Source organism: Maniola hyperantus, chromosome 2 (genome assembly GCF_902806685.2).
Source record: "Maniola hyperantus chromosome 2, iAphHyp1.2, whole genome shotgun sequence".
Classification (NCBI taxonomy): Eukaryota; Metazoa; Arthropoda; class Insecta; order Lepidoptera; family Nymphalidae; genus Maniola; species Maniola hyperantus.
In genome coordinates this window covers 5,975,820-5,996,262 of record NC_048537.1, presented here as the reverse complement: position 1 = coordinate 5,996,262, position 20,443 = coordinate 5,975,820, and the positions used below count along the sequence as shown (strand labels likewise).

General features: G+C 36.5%; 1 protein-coding gene across 2 annotated transcripts in view; it reads left to right on the top strand.

Annotated features, from left to right (window-relative positions):
* LOC117987336 (uncharacterized) overlaps window positions 1–19,152 on the top strand; it is a 53,819-nt gene extending 34,667 nt beyond the window's left edge. The window contains exons 8-17 of one of the 2 annotated variants that reach the window (XM_069503043.1): window positions 1,990–2,118; window positions 5,175–5,314; window positions 5,761–5,965; window positions 6,199–6,473; window positions 6,921–7,102; window positions 7,304–7,495; window positions 11,928–12,087; window positions 14,152–14,276; window positions 14,505–14,674; window positions 15,710–19,152. In XM_069503043.1, coding sequence (XP_069359144.1) covers window positions 1,990–2,118; window positions 5,175–5,314; window positions 5,761–5,965; window positions 6,199–6,473; window positions 6,921–7,102; window positions 7,304–7,495; window positions 11,928–12,087; window positions 14,152–14,276; window positions 14,505–14,674; window positions 15,710–15,914 — 1,783 coding nt within the window. In that variant the 3' untranslated portion in view covers window positions 15,915–19,152. Of the gene's footprint in view, window positions 1–1,989; window positions 2,119–5,174; window positions 5,315–5,739; window positions 5,966–6,198; window positions 6,474–6,920; window positions 7,103–7,303; window positions 7,496–11,927; window positions 12,088–14,151; window positions 14,277–14,504; window positions 14,675–15,709 lie in introns of both variants that reach the window. The other variant, XM_069503040.1, reaches the window with a different exon arrangement.
* Window positions 19,153–20,443: the final 1,291 nt, after the last annotated feature.

Sequence of the window (20,443 nt, the reverse complement as noted above, 5' to 3'; positions counted from 1 at the left end):
GTAGGTACCTACTACATTAAACCAATTAGAAAGAAAATGAATTCAAATTGCAACCTAGATTCGTATAAATAAAATTTTATTTCAAGATATGAATAGTCACGTTTTTAATGATGAACCGTGTCCTATATTTGCAGGCACACCTATTCATATTGAATTAGGTATACATTAAGTAGATTTGGGGGTTTCTTTTTCTTGAAATATAATACGTAATAATGTTTATAAGCTCAGCAGGTGGGCCTAAAAATGAACATGAGTAAGACGAAAATCATCTCTAATGCTTATGTCCCGCCCCACCCAGTAATTGTTGGGAGCTCTACACTCGAAATTGTAGACGAGTATGTATACCTAGGTCACACAATCCAGTTAGTTAGGTCCAATTTCGAGAAAGAGGTCAGCCGCCGTATCCAACTCGGCTGGACAGCGTTCAGGGAGCTTCGAGATGTTTTCTTGTCTAAAATTCCTCAGTGCTTGAAGAGCAAAGTCTTCGAACAGTGCATGTTGCCAGTGATAACATATGGATCCGATACATGGTCGCTACCTATGGGCCTCATAAGAAAGCTCTGAGTCACTCAGCAGGCGATGGAGAGAGCTATGCTTGGAGTTTCTCTACGTGATTAAATAAAAAATGAGGAAATCCGTCGGCGTAGCGTTGTTGAGACAGTCAGTGATTCAGGACTTTTTTTTAAATATAATACTCGCTGATGCCCGCAATTTCCTTTGCGGAATAAAAGTAGCCGATGTTACTCTCCTGGTCTTTAACTATAACATCCATGCAAAAAAACTCACCGAGCCGAGGTAGGGCAGTTGCAGCAGTGATTCAAGACACAAACCAAAAACATTTTCGCATTTATAATATGGGTAGGTAATGATATAGATTAGTCCAAGTAAAAGTATTAAAGATGGGCGTTATTGGCTATTTACGGCAACGGTTAATCAACAGTTACTTAGTTTCAATACCGATATTGTTAACCGTTGCCGAATATCGGTATCAGAGTTGTGTTTCAACTAATTTAATATGCGCAACGCGCAGCGGTTTCCGTAGTAGTAACTAAGCTAGCTGCCGTATCAATACCGTCTGTATAGCTAGCGCGCGCATATTCACTAAAATAAAACCAATTTTACTTTCATGAATATCGTGAAGTAATCACAACCTTAAGTTCATAGCAGTAAAGTTTAATTTGATCATTGACATAGGTCAAACTATAGTGGACGCCTGCACGAATAGTTTGCCACAGTCCAGTTAACCAAAAACATTTCATGAAGATTGATAAACCAAAGAGGACCTTATCTCTATTACTCTAAGGCTAACTGTATTTAGAATGATAGATCAAAGTGTAATGGACAAGTACTTGTACAGTTAAGCCTTAGCGTAATAGAGATAATGTCGGCTTTGGTTTACCAAGTTCTTAGTTACTAATCCGGTAGCCAATAACCGCTCCTTCTCAGCTTTCAGTGAAAGAAAGAAAGAGAAGGCATAATTATTGCGTTTCTAGTTACCAAAAAACCAAACAATGCATTGTCAGTTGCCAGTTGGCAGTGTTGCGTTGTCAGGTGGTTCGTCATAGATGATAACTGAAAACCGTTGCTAGCTACGACAATAACGCTACGGTACGCTATAGGCACGGCAGCGGTTTTCAGTTAAGTTAAGCTATAGCGGACACATGTCTAAAAAGTATACCGTTTTCAGCAAATTTATTAACTCCACGCTACGTACTAGTAACTACATAGTAAGTAGTTACTACTACTTACTATGTAGTAAGAACTAGTACTACTATACATATTACTACATAGTAGTACTACTTACTACTATGTAGTAATATGTGTGTTGGGTCTATTTTTTTGGAAAGTTATAATTGCATATGAGTTATAACTTTCCAAAAAAATAGACCCAACTAAAATCGTCGCTCCAAGTCGTTAGCACGCTTCTATTCAGCGCATTCGCACTGCCCTGGTGCAGTTGGACAATTGATAATTATCACCTCTTTGCAGCCATTGTGCCACGGACTATTTAACGTTGCGGGCTGGCAGTTCGCCCTCCGCGCCGCTGCTGGCGTCGCTCTGTTCTGAGAGAATCGCCACGTTGGAACATCCCGGCCCAAACCTATTGTTGGAATTCAAGTACGTAATCGGTTCAATTCAAGATTTATCACTTTTGACAGCATTTCCGGATTTTCCGATACAATGTTATGGAATGAGTCAAATCAAAACATTTTTTATTGGTACCTTTGTAGCATTCTAGGGTATAATATTTTTATTACGTTTTTGTTTTAGTTTATAAATAGTTTGAGTTATTATTTACAAAACAGAAAACAATTTACGATCCAAATTTCGTATTTTGTGTGTTCAGTTAGATAAATGGAATCCACTCTTAGCAATTTTTAGCTTATCATAATATTTAACACGTTTTGCGTTTTAAATTGACAAATAATATGAATAGCACCGGTTTTGAATGATTAGGTGCTCCGAGCGCGCGATATTATAAATTACTTAAATGCACTGATATTGATCCACGACTAAATTAGGACGTATATTGATCGGAACTTCAGACCCAATCATAATAAAGCCAATAGAAACTTTGCAAAGAATATTACACACAGCTATATTTCTGACCTACTTTTTGAGTTGGAAACAGAGTATTAATAATTGTGTGAACTTTAGGGCAGTAATAAATCTCTTCTACGATAATAACAATTACAGGATCCTTTTTTTAACAACTTAGCTAATGAAGGTATAATAGGTATCTACGTAAAGTGGCAATTGTTTACGTTACGTTTCTAGTTCATTATTTATTAATCAATAAAGAAACTTTGTTTAAGTAAAACGTTGCTACGTAAAAGGAACAACAGCACATTTGAGAAAATAATACTTTCACGTAAACTTTGTAGTTTTCTAACAAAAAGTTCTTTCGCGTCGCTTCTCTCCTGGTAATGGTCTTTTTAAATTGTCTTATGCTTCAGTTATAAAAGGTACCTTTTAAGGTAAGAAACCGGCCAAGTGCGAGACAGGCTCGTGCATCGTGGGTTCCGTAATACAGTCGTCATTTTTCGTCATTTTGCATGATAAATCAAAAACTTTTATGCATAAAAATAAATAAAAATCTGTTTTAGAATGTACAGGTAAAGCCCTTTCATATGATAACCCCCTTATACTATAGTAATCTTACTTTCAAAGTTGAAAATACTAATTATGATTTGTTCAAAACACATTTTAATTTTTGTTTTCTTGTGATGTGACTACAAATTCACGGTTTTCAGATTTTTCCCATAATGTCTGATATAAGGCCTACCTACCTGCTAAATTTCATGATTCTAGGTCAACAGAACGTACACTGTAGGTTTCTTGACAGATTGACAGTCAGACAGACAACAAAGTGATCCTATAAGGGTTCCGTTTTTAGGTACGGAGCCCTCAAAAATGAACTCTCAAATCAGTTTCAACAGAATATAGACATTTGAATTTACTAAAAGTATTTTGAACTAAACGATGCCTATTTTAAATACAATTACTTCATAAAATTTTAGAAAACTGAAGGCCAACGTCTCATTAAAAACTCGCGTTCTTCATGCAATTAGGCCTAATTTGTGCAAAGCCTAATTTATAGCTATTTGTGCAAAAAAATTCGAGCTGTCTTAATGACTCTACCCTCCCTTTATTAGGGTAACAATAAATAAAAATGTTCTAAAACCTAAAGCTTTACCATTAGTAGGTATACTACTTCACGTGAACTCCTTTATATTTTAGCCGAAAAAGATCTTTCGGTTTGGTTCCTCCTGGTAATGTTCCTTTTAAATTGCCTCGTTGCAGTACTCTTACATGCAACCTCTTTCCTACTCCAATACTCTGGTTTACTTTTCTTGCAAGCATTGTAACAATGACAATAATATTTGTCTTAACAGATGAATGAAGAGAGAGACAAACTGGAGATTTTTGTTCACTCATTGTAATAATTTCTTCATCAATTTTTAAGGAGCATTTGCTCAGTTTTCCCCTATTTATTCGATGAACACATTTTGTTCAAGTTGGCTTATTGAAGCCTAATCTTTTACTTCATTAGTGTTTGCTAAATTACTTTGATAAATATACAGTAGCTAGTTTTCTGGAATTTTTAATTATTTTCACGCGTCACATAGTTCAAAGCTGTTTTCCGTTGTTTTACAATTTTCGTCAATATCTTTAAGATAAACACCGCTAAAAGAAGAATACTTTTAACTTAAATAACCCAAGATCTTTTGTGTCCATCTCAAAATAGCCACCCTCTTGCTACAGTATTCTTACAATCGTCTTTTAAAACTTCAATGCTCTGACCCAATTTGTTAGTTGGTCTGCTCACTCGCATCTTAAGTTGCAGCTTCATTGCAAAGCTGTTTCACCCTCTCTTATTAAATTGTTATCTGTTTTATCTTTTCACAGGTTTCGTTTATTAAAAGTATGAAATATAACTTTAGTGGCACATCTCAAACCGGCCAAGTGCGAGTCAGACTCGCGCACCGAGGGTTCCGTACTTGGGTATTTATTTCGACATTTTGCACGTTAAATCAAAAACTACTATGCATAAAAACTTTCAATTGATACCCCACTTGGTATAGTTATCTTATTCTGAAAATTAAAAATATTAGTTATTTATTTCTTAACATATTATTTTAATTTTTTCGTGTGTGATGTAACCACAAATCCACGGTTGTCGGATTTATTCCTTCACTTGTTCTATAAGACCTACATACCTGCCAAATTTAATGATTCATGACAGACAGACGGACAGGCGGACAGACGGGACAGACGGACAGACAGACGGACAGATACCGAAGTGATCCTATAAGGTATGGAATTCTAAAAATTAATGTTTCTCTGTCTATTTGCTACTTATGCGTTTGCGCGTCGTTCTGAATTGAGTTGAAACTTTGTCTAGGTTATATTATATACATCGACGGTCTAGGTAGTTTTTATTGGAACTTGCATTAAGGTTTCTGACATAATACCGCGCATAACATAATACAATGTGCGCGTCGCTTTGCATCCGGATGCCGGGCATTCGGGGGTTTTTGTATTATTTTCTGAACCTAAAAATAAACTAGCTAACATACGAAAATTTAATCAAGGTAATGACAGACTTCAATGTTAATAATGTAATGTATTTGGACGAGTTTAAGAAATAGAGGTTTTATTTCTTTATCTAGTTCTGGACCGCTTATTCCACCTTATGACTACAACGGATTCATTGCAAAGCTGGAATTCTTGGAGAAAATAGACACAAGTGGACCACCGCCAACAGTAGCAGCATCACCTCCTCTTGCGGCGCTTACACATTTAACACATGGTAAAACTTTTATTTTTAGGTTTGAATCTTGTGCCATTTTCATCATTAAATATACCACAGAACATTGAGAAACCGTTAGCATCCTTATGTGGCATCCAATCTACTCACCCGAAATGTTAATGCTCAACGTTTCTGATACGAACCGCTAAGATGTAGAATGCTCTTCCGGGGCGGCGTCCCTGTTTCCTGCCACGTATAATCTATATACCTTCAAAGCAAGGGTAAATAAGGATCTTCTAGGCAAGCTCGCTTCAACTTAGAAGACCTCATAATTGGTTTTTATTGAACACGAGCTTGTACCAAAAAATATCTCTAATGACAAGCCTGACCATTTCTAACTTTCAACAGTCAAATAAATCACCAGACCCTGTACTGTATTTACACAACAAAACACTAACTTACCTCTGTTGCCTCTGTCATTAAAGGGGAGAGAAATATTCTCGCAGAAAACGATGCAGCATCCAATGAGATATCGACCAATACAGGAGACCATATTGGATGCGGAGCCACAGTACGGGGTTATGGCGCGGGCGGAATCCGCTCGGGGCATTTCGATACCAGGACCACAGCGTGGCGATCGCAATGTGTTATACATTTAGTTGGAATTCCGACGGATGTGGTCCAAGTGTCACTATTTAATTATAATTTAAGGTATGTTTGCTTTTCTGTCGTCCATTAGACAATAAGTTTTGCTTCTGTATGAGGTAGATCCGTCAATCATGAGTGGCGAATGGTTGATAAACCAGAGATGTGTTATGCAACCATCAGTCATCGCAAGATGGTAGGTAGTGATTGTGGGAAAGCCCAAGAATCAATATAGGTAATATCTTGAAGTCATCATTCATAGAATGATGATTTTGCGGTATAATTGAATTTTTTTGTAGGTTACAAAGTTGTAGATCTCATATTGAGATCTTAGAAGGACTTCATGAATTTGGTGCAAGAGGAGAGAGAGGAGATAGATTTGAAAGAGGAGACAGAGCTCTGCTACGTGTGTGTGGCCCATCTGTAAGAGAAGCAAGGGACCCTTCTGGAAGATTCCTATTTCGTCAAGCAGTTACGTCGAAGGGGTCAAACTTGACGATATTAGTGAGGAGAGCAACATCACAAAGCGTTGATGAAGAAGAGTTTGTAGATGGAGCGTTCGCTTTTCACGATGGTAAGAAACTAAAAAATGCTCCAAACAATTTCAATGTACAAATGGAACACAGGTTTATCTGTACTTATTACTGAGAAGCGACCGCAGCATCGCTCTCGTGAGAATTTCACAAAATCTAGCCATATTTCTTGTCTATACTATAAAGGGATTATCTGAGCAAATTTTTAGCCTTCTAGGTCCAAGAGTTTGGGCCGGGCATTGATGATTGAGTCAGTGAGTGAGTCATGTTTTTTTAAATTTATTTGGTGGTGTAGTTTAATAAACAATTAGGTAAATCAACATGTAAAATCTTTTACGTTGCTGTTGAGGGATATGATGCCAAGTTCAATTCCTAATTTCTAAGATTCGTAATATAAATGCTTTCACCGCACTTTTATTAAACAAAGCCAGAATATAAACAAGGCGTAGAATTTAATCTGACATTCAGATTTTTGTTTTTCGGTACAGAACAGCACGAAGGCACAGCGTCACCGGATGCTACATGTGCGTCCACTCACTACGGCTTAGCATCTCCTGCTCACGGAGGAGTTTCCGCTCCTTCACACCATCACATATTTTGGAATATCGAGGAAAGGCTTATGTGCACGCATCGGTTTATACCTGCTTCTAATCAAAGCGTTACTATTGAGGTAATTATTCAAGTGAATAGTTTTTTTAATATGTGTTCGCTTTTTGACTTTCGATTATAAGACCTCACCTTATAGACCGATACTTGTTCGGCAGATATAGTTTGAGGCATCACAATAATTCAGAAAGAGCAAAACTTCATAAGAGAATATAATCTTCTTCTATGAGCTTGAAATCATAAACGAGTAGACTAAATTCCTTAGATTCAGCGCCTGGATCGTATGTGGAGTGCAGAACAACCCGGAAGCGTGGCAACAGGCGCGGGCGGTTGTCGGACTGCTTGCGGCGACGCGGGCTGCGAGTGCCGCGCGGCCACTCCTCTGCAGTACCACGACCACGTGGCTCTTGTAGCTGGGGACGGCACCCATTTGTCCTGCCTCTGTGGGGATTTTCAGGTAAAGTGCAAATAACCTAGTAACGTGGTGTGTCGCAACCGAAAAAAGTAAATTGAAATGGTGAAAGGGTGGGACCGGTGCAGTCGCCGAATCTTAGTAACTCACTCATAAAATAAGTTAACAGTTTAAAAAAATTACAGTCAAAACATTTTTAATGTATAAGTAGGTACTAAAATTAACTTATGTATGGGAAATATATGTAAATAGATATACCTATCTATAGCCAAAACCGACTATCCTGCTATATGCCATATGATAGTGAGTTCCAATGTCCACCTTTCAACTCCATAATCAGGCTCATGTCAGTGTGTTTTATTGTAGGTATGTTATACACTGTACACTTATACACTTAGGTATACACTGTAAAAGTACACTGACACGAGTCAGTGTACTTTTAAGAAAGCACACTTTTGCTTTCATTAGTAGATACAGTAATGAAAACAATGCAAATGAGTCCAAATTAGATAATCCTATCATATTATAATATTATATCAGAAAGTTACAATGTCTATCTCCAACTCCATTATCAGAGAAGTTTAATGGTATCTACCATAATCACCTATACTCGTCCAAACCACATGTATCTGCAAAATTTCAACTCAATCAGACATCGTTGTCTTGGTGATTCGAACAAAACATTTATGATGTACCTCATGTACCTGGAATCTTTTGTCTACTATGTGTTTTATTATTTCTATGAGAATTTACTTTGTATGGATTATGACCATGAAAATAAACCTGAGTGTGAAAATCCCTACAGGAGACCTATGTCCATCAATAAAGTATGTTTATCGGTAGACACGATGATCATAGAGAGTTGTATAACTCCGTATCCCTAGTTCACGTCCCTTACAGCTGCCCTCGCTAAACTATCCTACAAGCCGTGAAGACCTTTCGTAAGCTACACGATATTTCATGTACGAGTGAAAGTCAGTAATAAATTGATCGTGTTATTCGAGTTAACGCCAACACGAGGATGAGGCAACCCTTCTTCGACTGGCGTCCGGGTCGCGGTGCGATCCGCATAATTAAGTAAGAGGGTTACCATTAAGTATGTAATAGCAATAAAGCGCGAGCAGTCGCCCGACCGTAAGGGTGTTCTTTCACGGACCACCACACGACACAATTTGCGGTCACGATATGAACCAAATTGCAAACTGCTGTTCGTACGTTTTTCTGCGAGTTCAGTCCCCAGGTGGCATGCGACTGAATTGCAAAAATTGTTTCGTAAATCAGTCGGTGCATCGTAACAGTTCTTGCAATTCACGAAGACGAGTGAAGTTTGCTTGTGGTTACGTCGTTTACATGGACATTGCAAGTGTGCGTGCATGTCGGACCAATCAGTCGCGAGCAAGCACTTGCAAACGCACACATATAGTGTACCTTACTTATACCGATACGACGTAAACACAAGCGAGAGCCACTCGTCTTCATGAAATGTAAAAACTATAGATAGCAGCTTAATACTTGTTTCTTATATGTTAACTATAAGTAATATAAATCTAATGCAATATCACTGCAAAAAAATTATCACAACATAGTGGGACCGATGACAGCCAAATAGTCGGCCGCATACGCCATGTTGCATAGTACTTAAATGATTCATAGAAATGTGTAGCGCTAAGGGCCTGTTTCACAAATCACAATCGCCAATAAAATTTATTTGACAAATAAAAACGTTTTGTTAATCTTTGTGTTGATCAAAAAGACAAATTTATTCATCAGATAAAGTTTATTTGCTGGTTGTGTCACAGCCATTTAATTATTAAATTTTGTCTTGTCGTAAAGTACGTAATCCGTGGAAAAGCACCTTAAGGGTCTTTACATAACAGTAAATTTATCGCCAAATAATTTTCCATGTTTCCAGTCTTATCCATATTACATGTGCTAAGTAACATTGCCCGTAAACTTGGGTTACCGGGTTCAGTGACTTAATACCAGTCGTAAAGTGTTTCATATTATCTCTCTTGTGTAAACTTGACTCAGTCACTCGAACGGTCGTATAAGCGTGATCCGCTGGATTGCAAAGGTTTTACTTGATAACAAATTTACTGAAAAATACTCGTATTATGTAGCGTCTTATCTATATTAAGACTGTCACATAAACATCGGTTGTTGGATTCGATGCGTTGATACCGGTCGTAAACTGTTACATATTAATTAACTCACTTGTACATAAACTCGACCCAGTTGAACTACGATCCATTGAATGAAGAGAATTTTTGATAATATAAGTCAACTATTGTAGTTTTAACTTATAGATATAGAATCAGTTTGATAGATAAGCATCCAGGGCTCTCTCCATCACTTGTAACCCACTGAAAGACAATTCTTAATTCTTTCTTAATTCCTTTTTAAATTTATTGTTTGATAGGTAAAATAAGTCAAACTCAGCGAACTGATTGTTATAAGTACGTACCAAGCGTGGAATTATAGAATTTCGCGCATAATTTGAGTTAGATTTGGAAACATTTAGGAGCATTAAATGAAAATCTATCTTATGAAGCCATTTGTCATCAAAGCTATTATAGTCCGTACAAAATGACTTTTCATGCACCATTTTAACTCTATGGGCCAACTGTCTTGTCAAAAATACGATCCACCGATCCACCTTTTAAATAAGGACTAAAATCGTACTTTTGACATGACAATAATTGATTAATTGACATAATAATAATTGAAGTCAATTTGTAGGCATATTGCCTTTCACCTTTAGCTAACGTACCTAAATTATCTATATTTCATGCTCTACTTCACTTCGATTTTCTTCAACATCAATTTCAAGACGTGACCCGAAATAGCAATTAACTGATAACAAAATTTACTCAACCTAATTGGAGAACTCGATCAAAAGTAAAACGTTGAAAATACAATTAATGTTTCGAACGTTAGGTATAACTGAACAATATTACGAGTAAGTACGTCTTTTTCGACCTTTAATTATCATCATCTTAATAGGTAATTATAGCGACTGCTTAGTTATTGAAACACAGATTTGAGAGGCCACAGAATAATTAAGTCGGCCACCTATCCAGTTACCGACTTGAGTCAACGTTGCTTAATAATCGCAGTCGATTGACACGTCCCTCGATCGAATATTCGAGCCAAACGTAAACTTACGTACAGGATAGTTTCATACAGAAATTGTAACCCAAAAGCTTCACCGACATTTTTATGTTCTTAAAGCTAATATTTGCTTTTCCCAAAGGAATACGTAACGGTCCGTCCCTCTCTCTTTATTATAACTATGCAAAAAATCAAGTTATTAAGTTATCGGTGCGCGGTATTGGTTCCCCAAAATATCCGGGGTCTTATTATTATGAAAGTAATTCCATACTGATCGGTTTATATAAGAACACAGAATAATAAAATGATGTGTGTGTACCCAAAACTTCAAATAGGTATATAAGTACCTCTAACGGAGAATGACAAGCATGCTCTCTACGAAGTAAATTAGATTTGTATCCGAATTTTATTATTACTTCGTACATCCATGATTTGTGTATTTGTATAAATATAACGCGTATTCAGACCACTTCAAGCGGCGTAAGACCGTGGCGTGTCCTATAAATGTATGGCGTGTACCTTAAAAGGAAAAACGGAACCCTTGTAGGATCACTTGTCTGTCTGTCTGTCTGTCTGTCCGTCTGTCTGTCAAGAAACCTACAGGGTACTTCCTGTTGACCTAGAATCATGAAATTTGGCAGGTAGGTAGATCTTATAGCCGACATTTGGGGAAAAATCTAAAAACCGTGAATTTAGGGTTAGATCACACAAAAAAAAATTAAATTGTGGTCATGAACTAATAATTAGTATTTTCAACTTTCGAAGTGAGTGACTATATCAAGTGGGGTATCATATGAAAGGTCTTCACCTGTACATTCTAAAACAGATTTTTATTTATTTTTATGCATCATAGTTTTTGAATTATCGTGCAAAATGTCGAAAAAATAAGACTGTAGTACGGAACCCTCATTGCGCGAGCCTGACTCGCACTTGGCCGGTTTTTTGTGTTTAACATGTCAAAAGCACGGTTCACCTGTAAAATAAAGACTAAAATCATAGTTTTGACATGTGACACAAAAAGTTAAAATGGGGCGTGAGAAGTTTAATTTTACGCGTTATACGCACCTTGACAAATAACAATAAACGTTACAGTTTGGTCTACATAAAGAATTTTAAATTTTTCAACGATGAAGTAGGTACCTACGACGAAAGATATTAGATTTTTTTTTAAATAACAGCTTTGACTTTAGGATCTTTCTCATGAAGTATTACATCTACTTGGTACAGAGATAGCTTGCAACCTGAAGAACTACTTTGTATCCCGAAAAATCAAAAAAATACCACAGGGTTTTTAAAATCTCAATTCGCGCGGAGCAAAAGCAAGCGTGGAATATTTAATGAGACTAGATATTTTCTTGCCTATTAGGCTGCTTGGCTGCCTGTGGTAGTCCGGAGTTGGACTAGCCTGCGGTTGGAGTACTCTGTAGCGCACTACACGTACGCAAGTCGAGGATTTGATTATGCAGCCGCATACAGCTTTAACGACGACGCGATGTGCGGACAGCGCACTTACACGACGCACTCTGGTAAGTTAATACCACACGACTCACGAGTATATATTATAGACCAGAGGGGAAGCTTCACACTAGCTCACGCACACCACGACGTGCCTCGGACGCTCCGTTTGCGCCCAGTTCGATGGCAAACGGCAGCAACGGAGCGTCCGTGCCACGTCGTGGTGTGCGTGAGCTGCGCTATGAGTGAGTGACCCTACAGCCAGCCGCTAGTATGAAGCTTCCCCTCTGGTCTATATAATATCTACTTGTGTGGTTAATACTGCCTTTATTTATTTATATTACTAGAAAATAAACAGTTTTTCACCCACGCTAAGCTTCTACAGTTTTCTGGAAATGGCGATGGCGGTCTGTTTATTTTAATGTGCTTGACTGAATATTCTGCGAACAATAAAAAAAGCGAATACCCGGCGTGTGTTACTACGCTAAAAACCATCTTTGCATTATTGTATTGCTAATGAAACTGGTTTGGGGCACATCGGTCGAATTTCAAAGTCTCGGACGTGCTTAGGTAGAAATATTTTTTTGTATTTTATACATATATTAAGATTTAGCAAGTTTATTACTTACTAATAGACGTCACACTACTAGGTCACTTTATATAATTCTTATTGAAAGAAAGCAAATGATAAAAATGCGTAGATTTAACGCGCAGCACGCTCCAGCAAACGAACATATTTTGAAAAAATCAATTATTTGCCGATTCTTCTCGGTAAGAAGGGCACTTCGAATCAGTGGAATATTTAATTGACGTTTTAAAAGGAATTGTATAAGTTTTAAAAAAATTGAAATATTTCTATTTCTATACAGTCTCTTCATAGAGACTAAAGGGGATCGCCCACCGTGACCTCTTGCAGTGATACAGCTGCAAAAATGTCACGATATAGAAGCAATACATTAGCCCGTGTACTTTTGCCCACTATTCTGTACCACTACAGTTGCGATTTAGAATCACATTCAAGATACACTACACGCGGTTTTATCACTCCAAAAAGCCACCGTGGACGATGTCCTTTAGCGTCACCCGATAGCTACTGAGTACTGAGCCAGTAGGTTGATTTCGTAAAACCTGCATCAATCATTATCTCAATTGTTGTGATTGGCTGAATTTGTGCGATTCTTGTTGCAACAATACATTGTTGCTAATAGCGAACGAGCGAACCAATCAGGTGAACTTATATTTTAAATATTTGTAGATTTTGGCAGATAGGGACTATAATCTTTTTTCGCCCCTGTTATCCGATAAGAGATATGGTTAAAGCAAAGACGCATTATAAATCCCAGATAATGTGGCAATATCGTTCAGGCCATAGCAATATACTCGTAAAATTGGCATCTCTTCTAAAATGAACTCCAAAGATCCCCAATCGTGTAAAGGGAAAACAAACACTCCAATCTGAAATTCCCGAAGCGCCGCGAACGTTTGTTAAAACGCGTTGGATATTGTTCCCGTTAGTCAAGAGCGTGTCCGAGAAAATTACGCGCTACCCAGTTTCACGCCGCTTTTGGGTTGAAATTAAAAACCTTGAAAGAGATCGTAATGCTCCAATTGCGTTGTGTCTAAAAATGTCATGATTTTTGTTTTGAATTTTAATTTTCTGCTCTGAAACTGCTGCTTCGTACTCGAGAGCAGGTGTTACTGGTGTTACTCATATTTTGAAATCGTTTTGAATAGGAAAATTTTCATTTTTCAAACTTAAGTTTTATTAGTTGGCACCGCGTCGCGCGTCGTTACAATATTATCAAATCTTTCGTAGACTTTCGAAGCTACGTAATGGTTAGTTTTCTAATCTTTACCTTCCATACTAGGGATCCGTCCCGGCTTCGCACGGGTAGCTTAATACATTTTCTTTGAAAATAAAATATAGCCTTTGTTACTCAGGAATAATGTAGCTTTCTACTGGTGAAATAATTTTTAACGTTGGTTCAGTAGTTCCTGAGATTTTCACAAACTTTACCTCTTTATAATATTAGTACCTATAGATTATTTTTATGCGGCTACGAGATTCTGTGGAGAATAGTGGTTGGGTTTCGTACAGACAATTTTTACAAATATTGTTGTTTTTCTTTCCTTAGGAGAAATAACATCAAGAAATGTGACCGTAACTGGCAGTTTGAATGAATTTTTCTATCAACAATGCACCTGGGTCCTGGATTCGAATGTTGAACGGCAGCTGTACATAGATATTTCTTCCGAACAGGTAATCTAGACAATCCATCATAGCTTAAAGAGATACTATCTATAAGTATCATAACCCCACATAACCCCTTCGAACTTAAACGAGATTAAAACTTTAGACGGAAGTTAGTATTAAAGGTATTGAATCTCTTTTCGAAAGCGCGCCCAATGCTCGGTTATTACATAAAACTTCCGAATAAATTTCATATTGTAAAGCGAATATTCAAAATTGCGTTTCATTATTCCTTAGGATAAGTCGTGCAGCTCTTGGAATATTACGCTTCACGAATGGTCCGGAATGGGTGCACACAGCGATGGCGGGCTGGCTGCTTCCGCCGGCGATCTGCTTTATACCTTCTGTGCTCGACAGAAGAACCATACGTTTACTTTGCCGTGGAGACTTAACACAGTAGTTATAAGGTACGTTTATTTTTATTATCGTATGGATATTCGGAACGAATTTGTATTACTTTTCAAAAATTTCCACAGCACGAAATATTTCACGCTTGAATTTTAATCCTCTTTGGTAACTATATCAAAAGCCGAAACCGCGCCAGACCTTTTAAAATTGAATGCATACAATGTATTTTTTTTAGTGAATCGCATTTTCGTAAGAGCTTTTAATGGTGTACAGCACGGTATTTTGGCTAGGAAGAAATGTTTGTACCGCTTATTTGGGAAACTATTTAAGAATGGCCGTCCCTAAAATACCCCATCTAACCTTAATAAATCCGTAAAAGCACATGCTTTTAAAGAGGAGTATTTTCTCGGCGCAAAGATCTTTTTCTTTGTACATATTAGATGGAACCCGTAAGCGGGTACGTGGCGAGTTTCCGTAACGACATCTACCCGTAAATCCTGAATAACGATGTGTGAAAACATACCTTTGTCGATGAATTGGGAATTTTGTCTGTTACATTCTTTACATAATGCTCAAAGGTAGATATTTTCAATACCCGGGAAAAAATCCGGATTACTATTTGCAAAGGACAAAGTGTTACTGTCGCTGCGTGAATCCTATTTTGTGGATGTGTACATATAAGAGGGTTTTCATGAAACCACACCATACATTTATATTTGTATCTTTTTGTAGAAATAAGGAATGAGGCACCTAAAAATAAGTAAAGTTTAATTTTTTTTACTTACTTTAATTTCATTCTCTTTTCTCGCCACCTATCCTTTTAAATCTTGTGTTAACTTTATAAAGGCATCCATATCATAAAGGCGAAAGTGTGTTTGTTTGTTGGTTTGTCCGTCAGTCACGCCGCAACGGAGTAACAAATCGACGTGATTTTTTGCATGGATATAGCTAAAGACCTGGAAAATGACATAGGCTATTTTTTCCTTCTTCTTCTTTTTAAAAAGCTAAAATTGACGCGGGCGAAGGCGCGGGCATCAGCTAGTATGGCTATAATATTTTATCCAACTTGTTTGAAGCAAGAATTTCTCTTACAGATTAGTTGCACTATCTCGTCAGCAGCCGCTTTACACCATCCGCTGGAGGTCGCAAGTGGTGCGAGCCAACAATCGTCTAGGCCCGCCCACGCCCGTGCCCGCCGCCTCGGCCAAGGCTTCCCGCCCTGAGCACATCGTTACTACTTATCTATTATTCTCTTTACTTAGCGGATTTTTGGCGTCGAAATATTTTGTTATAAAATGACCGTGACTTTTATTAAATAAGAGGTTTTAAAAGTAACATTTTCTTTAAAGAACCCAAAGAAACAACCTTTGTATTCGTTCGACATTGTAGGCTTTACAGTGCAGGTACCCGCAACAATTACTCGGTTAGCTTGGCCTCATTCACCTCGTCCCACCTTGAGTTAATGCCTTCTTTATTATTCTCTTTACTTTGTGGACTTCGGGAAGGTACAAGGTATTTTATAAAGTGCTGGCAATGTTTTGGTTTCGTGAAAACTCATTTTAGGCAAACAATGTGGTGGTTTATGTTTGATCGTTTCGTCTGTCTGTCTGTGGCATCGTAGCGCTTAGGACCGTACTAGATACGATTTTAGTATCTATCAGTGATCGACGATTTTGCGACTACATCGACTGTGTTTTTTTAAAAATTCTACTACAAGTTAGCCCTTGATTGCGATTTTACCTGGTGGTAAGTGATGATGTAGTCTAAGATGGAAGCGAACTAACTTGATAAGGGGCATGGCTTTTACGAAAACCAAATCCCTAATCGGTTTCTACACGGCATCGTGCCGGAACGCTAAATTGCTTGGTGGTACGGCTTTGCAAGTAGGGTGGTAACTGGTAACTAGCCTCCCACCAGACGAAACATAACAAATATTTCTATTAATTTTGCGTTATCATCGCGGTTGGAAAACCAACCGTCAGTCAATTTATGTTAGTAAATTTCAAATGAAGTGGTGATAATATTTTTATTTCGTATAAAAACTGATTGTATAATACACATTCCCCGTTTTAGGTATGTATACTACATACCATAGTATGTAGGTAACAAAAGTTTGCCAGTTTCACACTAGGCAACGACTGCATGCGCCAGCCACAACGTTCCAACTCCAAGTTAATTACTTCTTTATTATTCTCTTGGATATAGGTACTTGAAGAAAAAGTTTCGCTTATAATGTTGGCACTTGGCAGCAAGGTCTTTTGAGTGAATGTTATCTTTTTTATTTAACAAAAACAACACTTGCACATTTAATAAAATTGTTTCAAGTGCGACTCTATTTATAAATTATAAAGAAGTTTTTCCATGGACCACCGCACGACACGACAAAAACGACTACAATATAATATTTATACTCAGGCAATGACAAAACACATCACAACGTACGTTTTGAACATATTTTTGGGGATCGTCTGTGTGTCGCTATTGTTATGAGATATAGCCACTGTCACAAACAAGGTATAAACTTGATGAGAACGTACCACATGACTCGTGCAATGACAAAGAAATTAATAAATCTCCTTGTCATTGCTGGAATCGTTATTCATACGTTTAATATACGAAAGACAGCAGGATTGTATCGTGTGCTGCGTATTGTGACTCCAAATCGTGTTGCACGGTAGTTCGTGTGTCTTAGTGGAAAAATATTATGTTCGTCTAAACTAAAGACTAATATCTAATCGGCTATACTATAGTGATGACTGTTTATGTGTAACTTAGTGATAATAAAATAGTAAATAGAGTATGTACAGTTGTGATGTTGAAGGAGTGTACATATTTTCTACTAAAATCATTGTGATAGATGATAGATAACTATCGATCTATGAACATTGAACGTGAATTTGATGAAATATTGTAAGGAAAATCGTATTTCAATTAGCATTTTTGTCAAACAAAAACCTCAGGGAAGTATTTTTAAAGTAAGAAATTACCTACCAATAATGATTTAAATTATTTATATTGCTGAATGATGTTGTTGTTTTCTTTTTTTATATATAGGTAGTCACACCTAAATTGTGCTATACGATATGCCACAAATGTCAATTAGAAATAATGGTAATTAATCGAAATTAAAGTTTGTACTTTAAGTGACATAAGATTAAATTTTTCAAATTGGACTCACAGATAAATAAAATAATGAAAAACATCCACATAAATTGTTAGTATAATTTAATAAGATTTAACTGCTTTTTATGAAATTAAGTAAAATCCAAAATGACGATATTGTAAAATAAGCAGGTCTATAATAGTGCTTGTGCACTGGTTCGATTCGACTTCGAGAAAATATTTTTGTTTAGTGTTGAAGTAGTACTACTGCAACTATGTTAAATCAGACTAGTGAACAAGCCCTCTTATTCGGTAAGCACTTTTAGGGTATTTGACATTCTAAATTGTACACATAGAAATAATTGCAATCTTTTATGTAATTAATAAGAAAAACATTTCTCTTGGAAAAAATTGTAATTCGATGATTAAATTTTACCATAATACATTGGAATCATATAATGACAGAAATTAAAAAATAGATATTTAAATTAAATAGATATTCTTTAGTCTACCGATGCTATTTCTAAACATTCCAGCCCCCCAATTGTGTAAGAATAACCATTTCATGGCTATCGCAATCGTCAAGAATTCTGCCCTTTGATTGGCTGTGAAAAAATGTAAACAGCGACTCAACCAATCAAAGGGCAGAATTTCTTGACGATTGCGATAGCCATGAAATGGTTATTCTTACACAATTGGGGGGCTGATCTAACTAGTATAAAAATTATAACTATTTCATATTATCAAATCGAGTTTTTCTTTACTTGTCAAATACTCTAATTCCATACTTTTCATAAGTAGAAATCAATAGGTACTATAAAATATGCGACCGTAACAACAAGTCCATTGCCTTGAATTTTGACTGTATGAACATCCATAATAATTTTAAAACTGCGTGAAAACACAATACATTTATTAATATATATTTAAATGCTCATTAATTATATTAGTAAGTCATGGACTGACTACAAATTTAAAACCCTTTATTTACGTATGATTTATAAGATAGTGCAATGAAGACTGGTTCATTTTACACAATGGTATAGGTACTTATTCGGTTCTAAAGTCTTACTACATTCTTTTATTATCTCTAAACTAAATCGAGAAGTCTAAACGTATGCTATTTTAGGGTTCCGTACCTCAAATGAAAAAGGAACCTGTTAGCTCAGTCAGAGTTTATTTTTGGCGCTATCTACTGTGAAACTACCTTATTTAATTCACTCACTCACAATACTTATTAGAATTTGTGTCGAACTCAATAGTTAATTTATGCTTGGAACCACTTAATCTTAGACACTGTACATTTCTTGTAATTTTAAAAAAAAAGTAGGTGTACATAGTAAACACTCTAGTTGTACTGAACGAATGCTAATTTAATAGATTCAATTAATGTAATAAAATGATGTTTGTTACACCGAAATAGAGAAATCAAAAAGTAATCTGTGTTTTATTTTCAGATAACCACTTTTATTACCTACTTCAAGAATACTACCAATTGTTTCTTTTTAATTCCTGTTAATTTCAAGTACTCGTAGGTATCTATAATTTGATACCCGGTAATGAAGAACTTGACAGAAAATATTGCAATCGAACTTTAGAGAGTAGATACCATACATCGAGCTAGCTTGTAGGTAGTATTGTAGCACTTCTGTGTGCTTAGCATGAGATTTTATATTTCACTAATGTTTATGGAATTCAAGAGTCGAAACACATCAGTCTTAAAGTAAAATGGACCTTATTTGCCTTGTTTTAAAACTCAAGTTTGGCTACATATCTATAGCCATCGCTTCAAGTGGAAAAATTGTGAAATTAAAATGAGTGGTACCTACTGAATTTTTGCAAAAGGTGTAACAACGTCCATTTTACTATAAAGTTTTTGTGTTTTAACGCTCGAACTCTATCAACGTCAGTGAGATGTAAAATCTCATATTAATCCCACTGAACAGACTTGAAAACGATGTTGATATCAATTACAAATGATTTCGGGCTCCCGATTTATTATGGAAATCTAGCTCCTTTAAATAATTTGATTAGCATAATTGCTTTTATTAAATTAAACAACACAATTCGGAATAGAATTTATAATCGGATTCATTATAAAACTCATTACGTTAATTGAATAATATTAGAATTTCATATTAGAAATTAGGTAGTGTTTTGCCGATAAATGGCCGATAGTAAATTTTATCGTTAACTAGATGGTGCCTGCGACTTCGTCCGTATGGATTTAGGTTTTTAAAAATCCCGTAGGAAATCGTTGAATTTATGGAACAAAATGTAGCCGATGTCAATTCCTTGGATTTAAATAATTATATATCTGTAGCCAAATCAAATTCCGTTAAATTGATAAACTGTAAATATGTGATAAAGGTAGCTCATAAACAAACAGACAGATTTTCGCATTTATAATATTTATTACGTAGGTATAGAAGTAGGTATAGATATTGGGTATTAACCAATAAGACTGTACGCTGTTAACATTATAAAACTATCGGGAATTATGGGATACCGCGAGGTCTTAGGTCGGGGCGAACCACTAGTTATACCTAGTAAATAATAATATTTACATATCTATAAAATCTGCGACTTGTAGGAAGAGGAGTGAGAGTAGGTAGGTTGATTAAAATTTGCCTGCGTCAACCAGGCAGGTAGTGCCTCAAACGCGCACAAAAAGGAGCGCGGATGCATTATTGCGCTCTCTTACGTTTGCGTTTTGCACTCGCGGA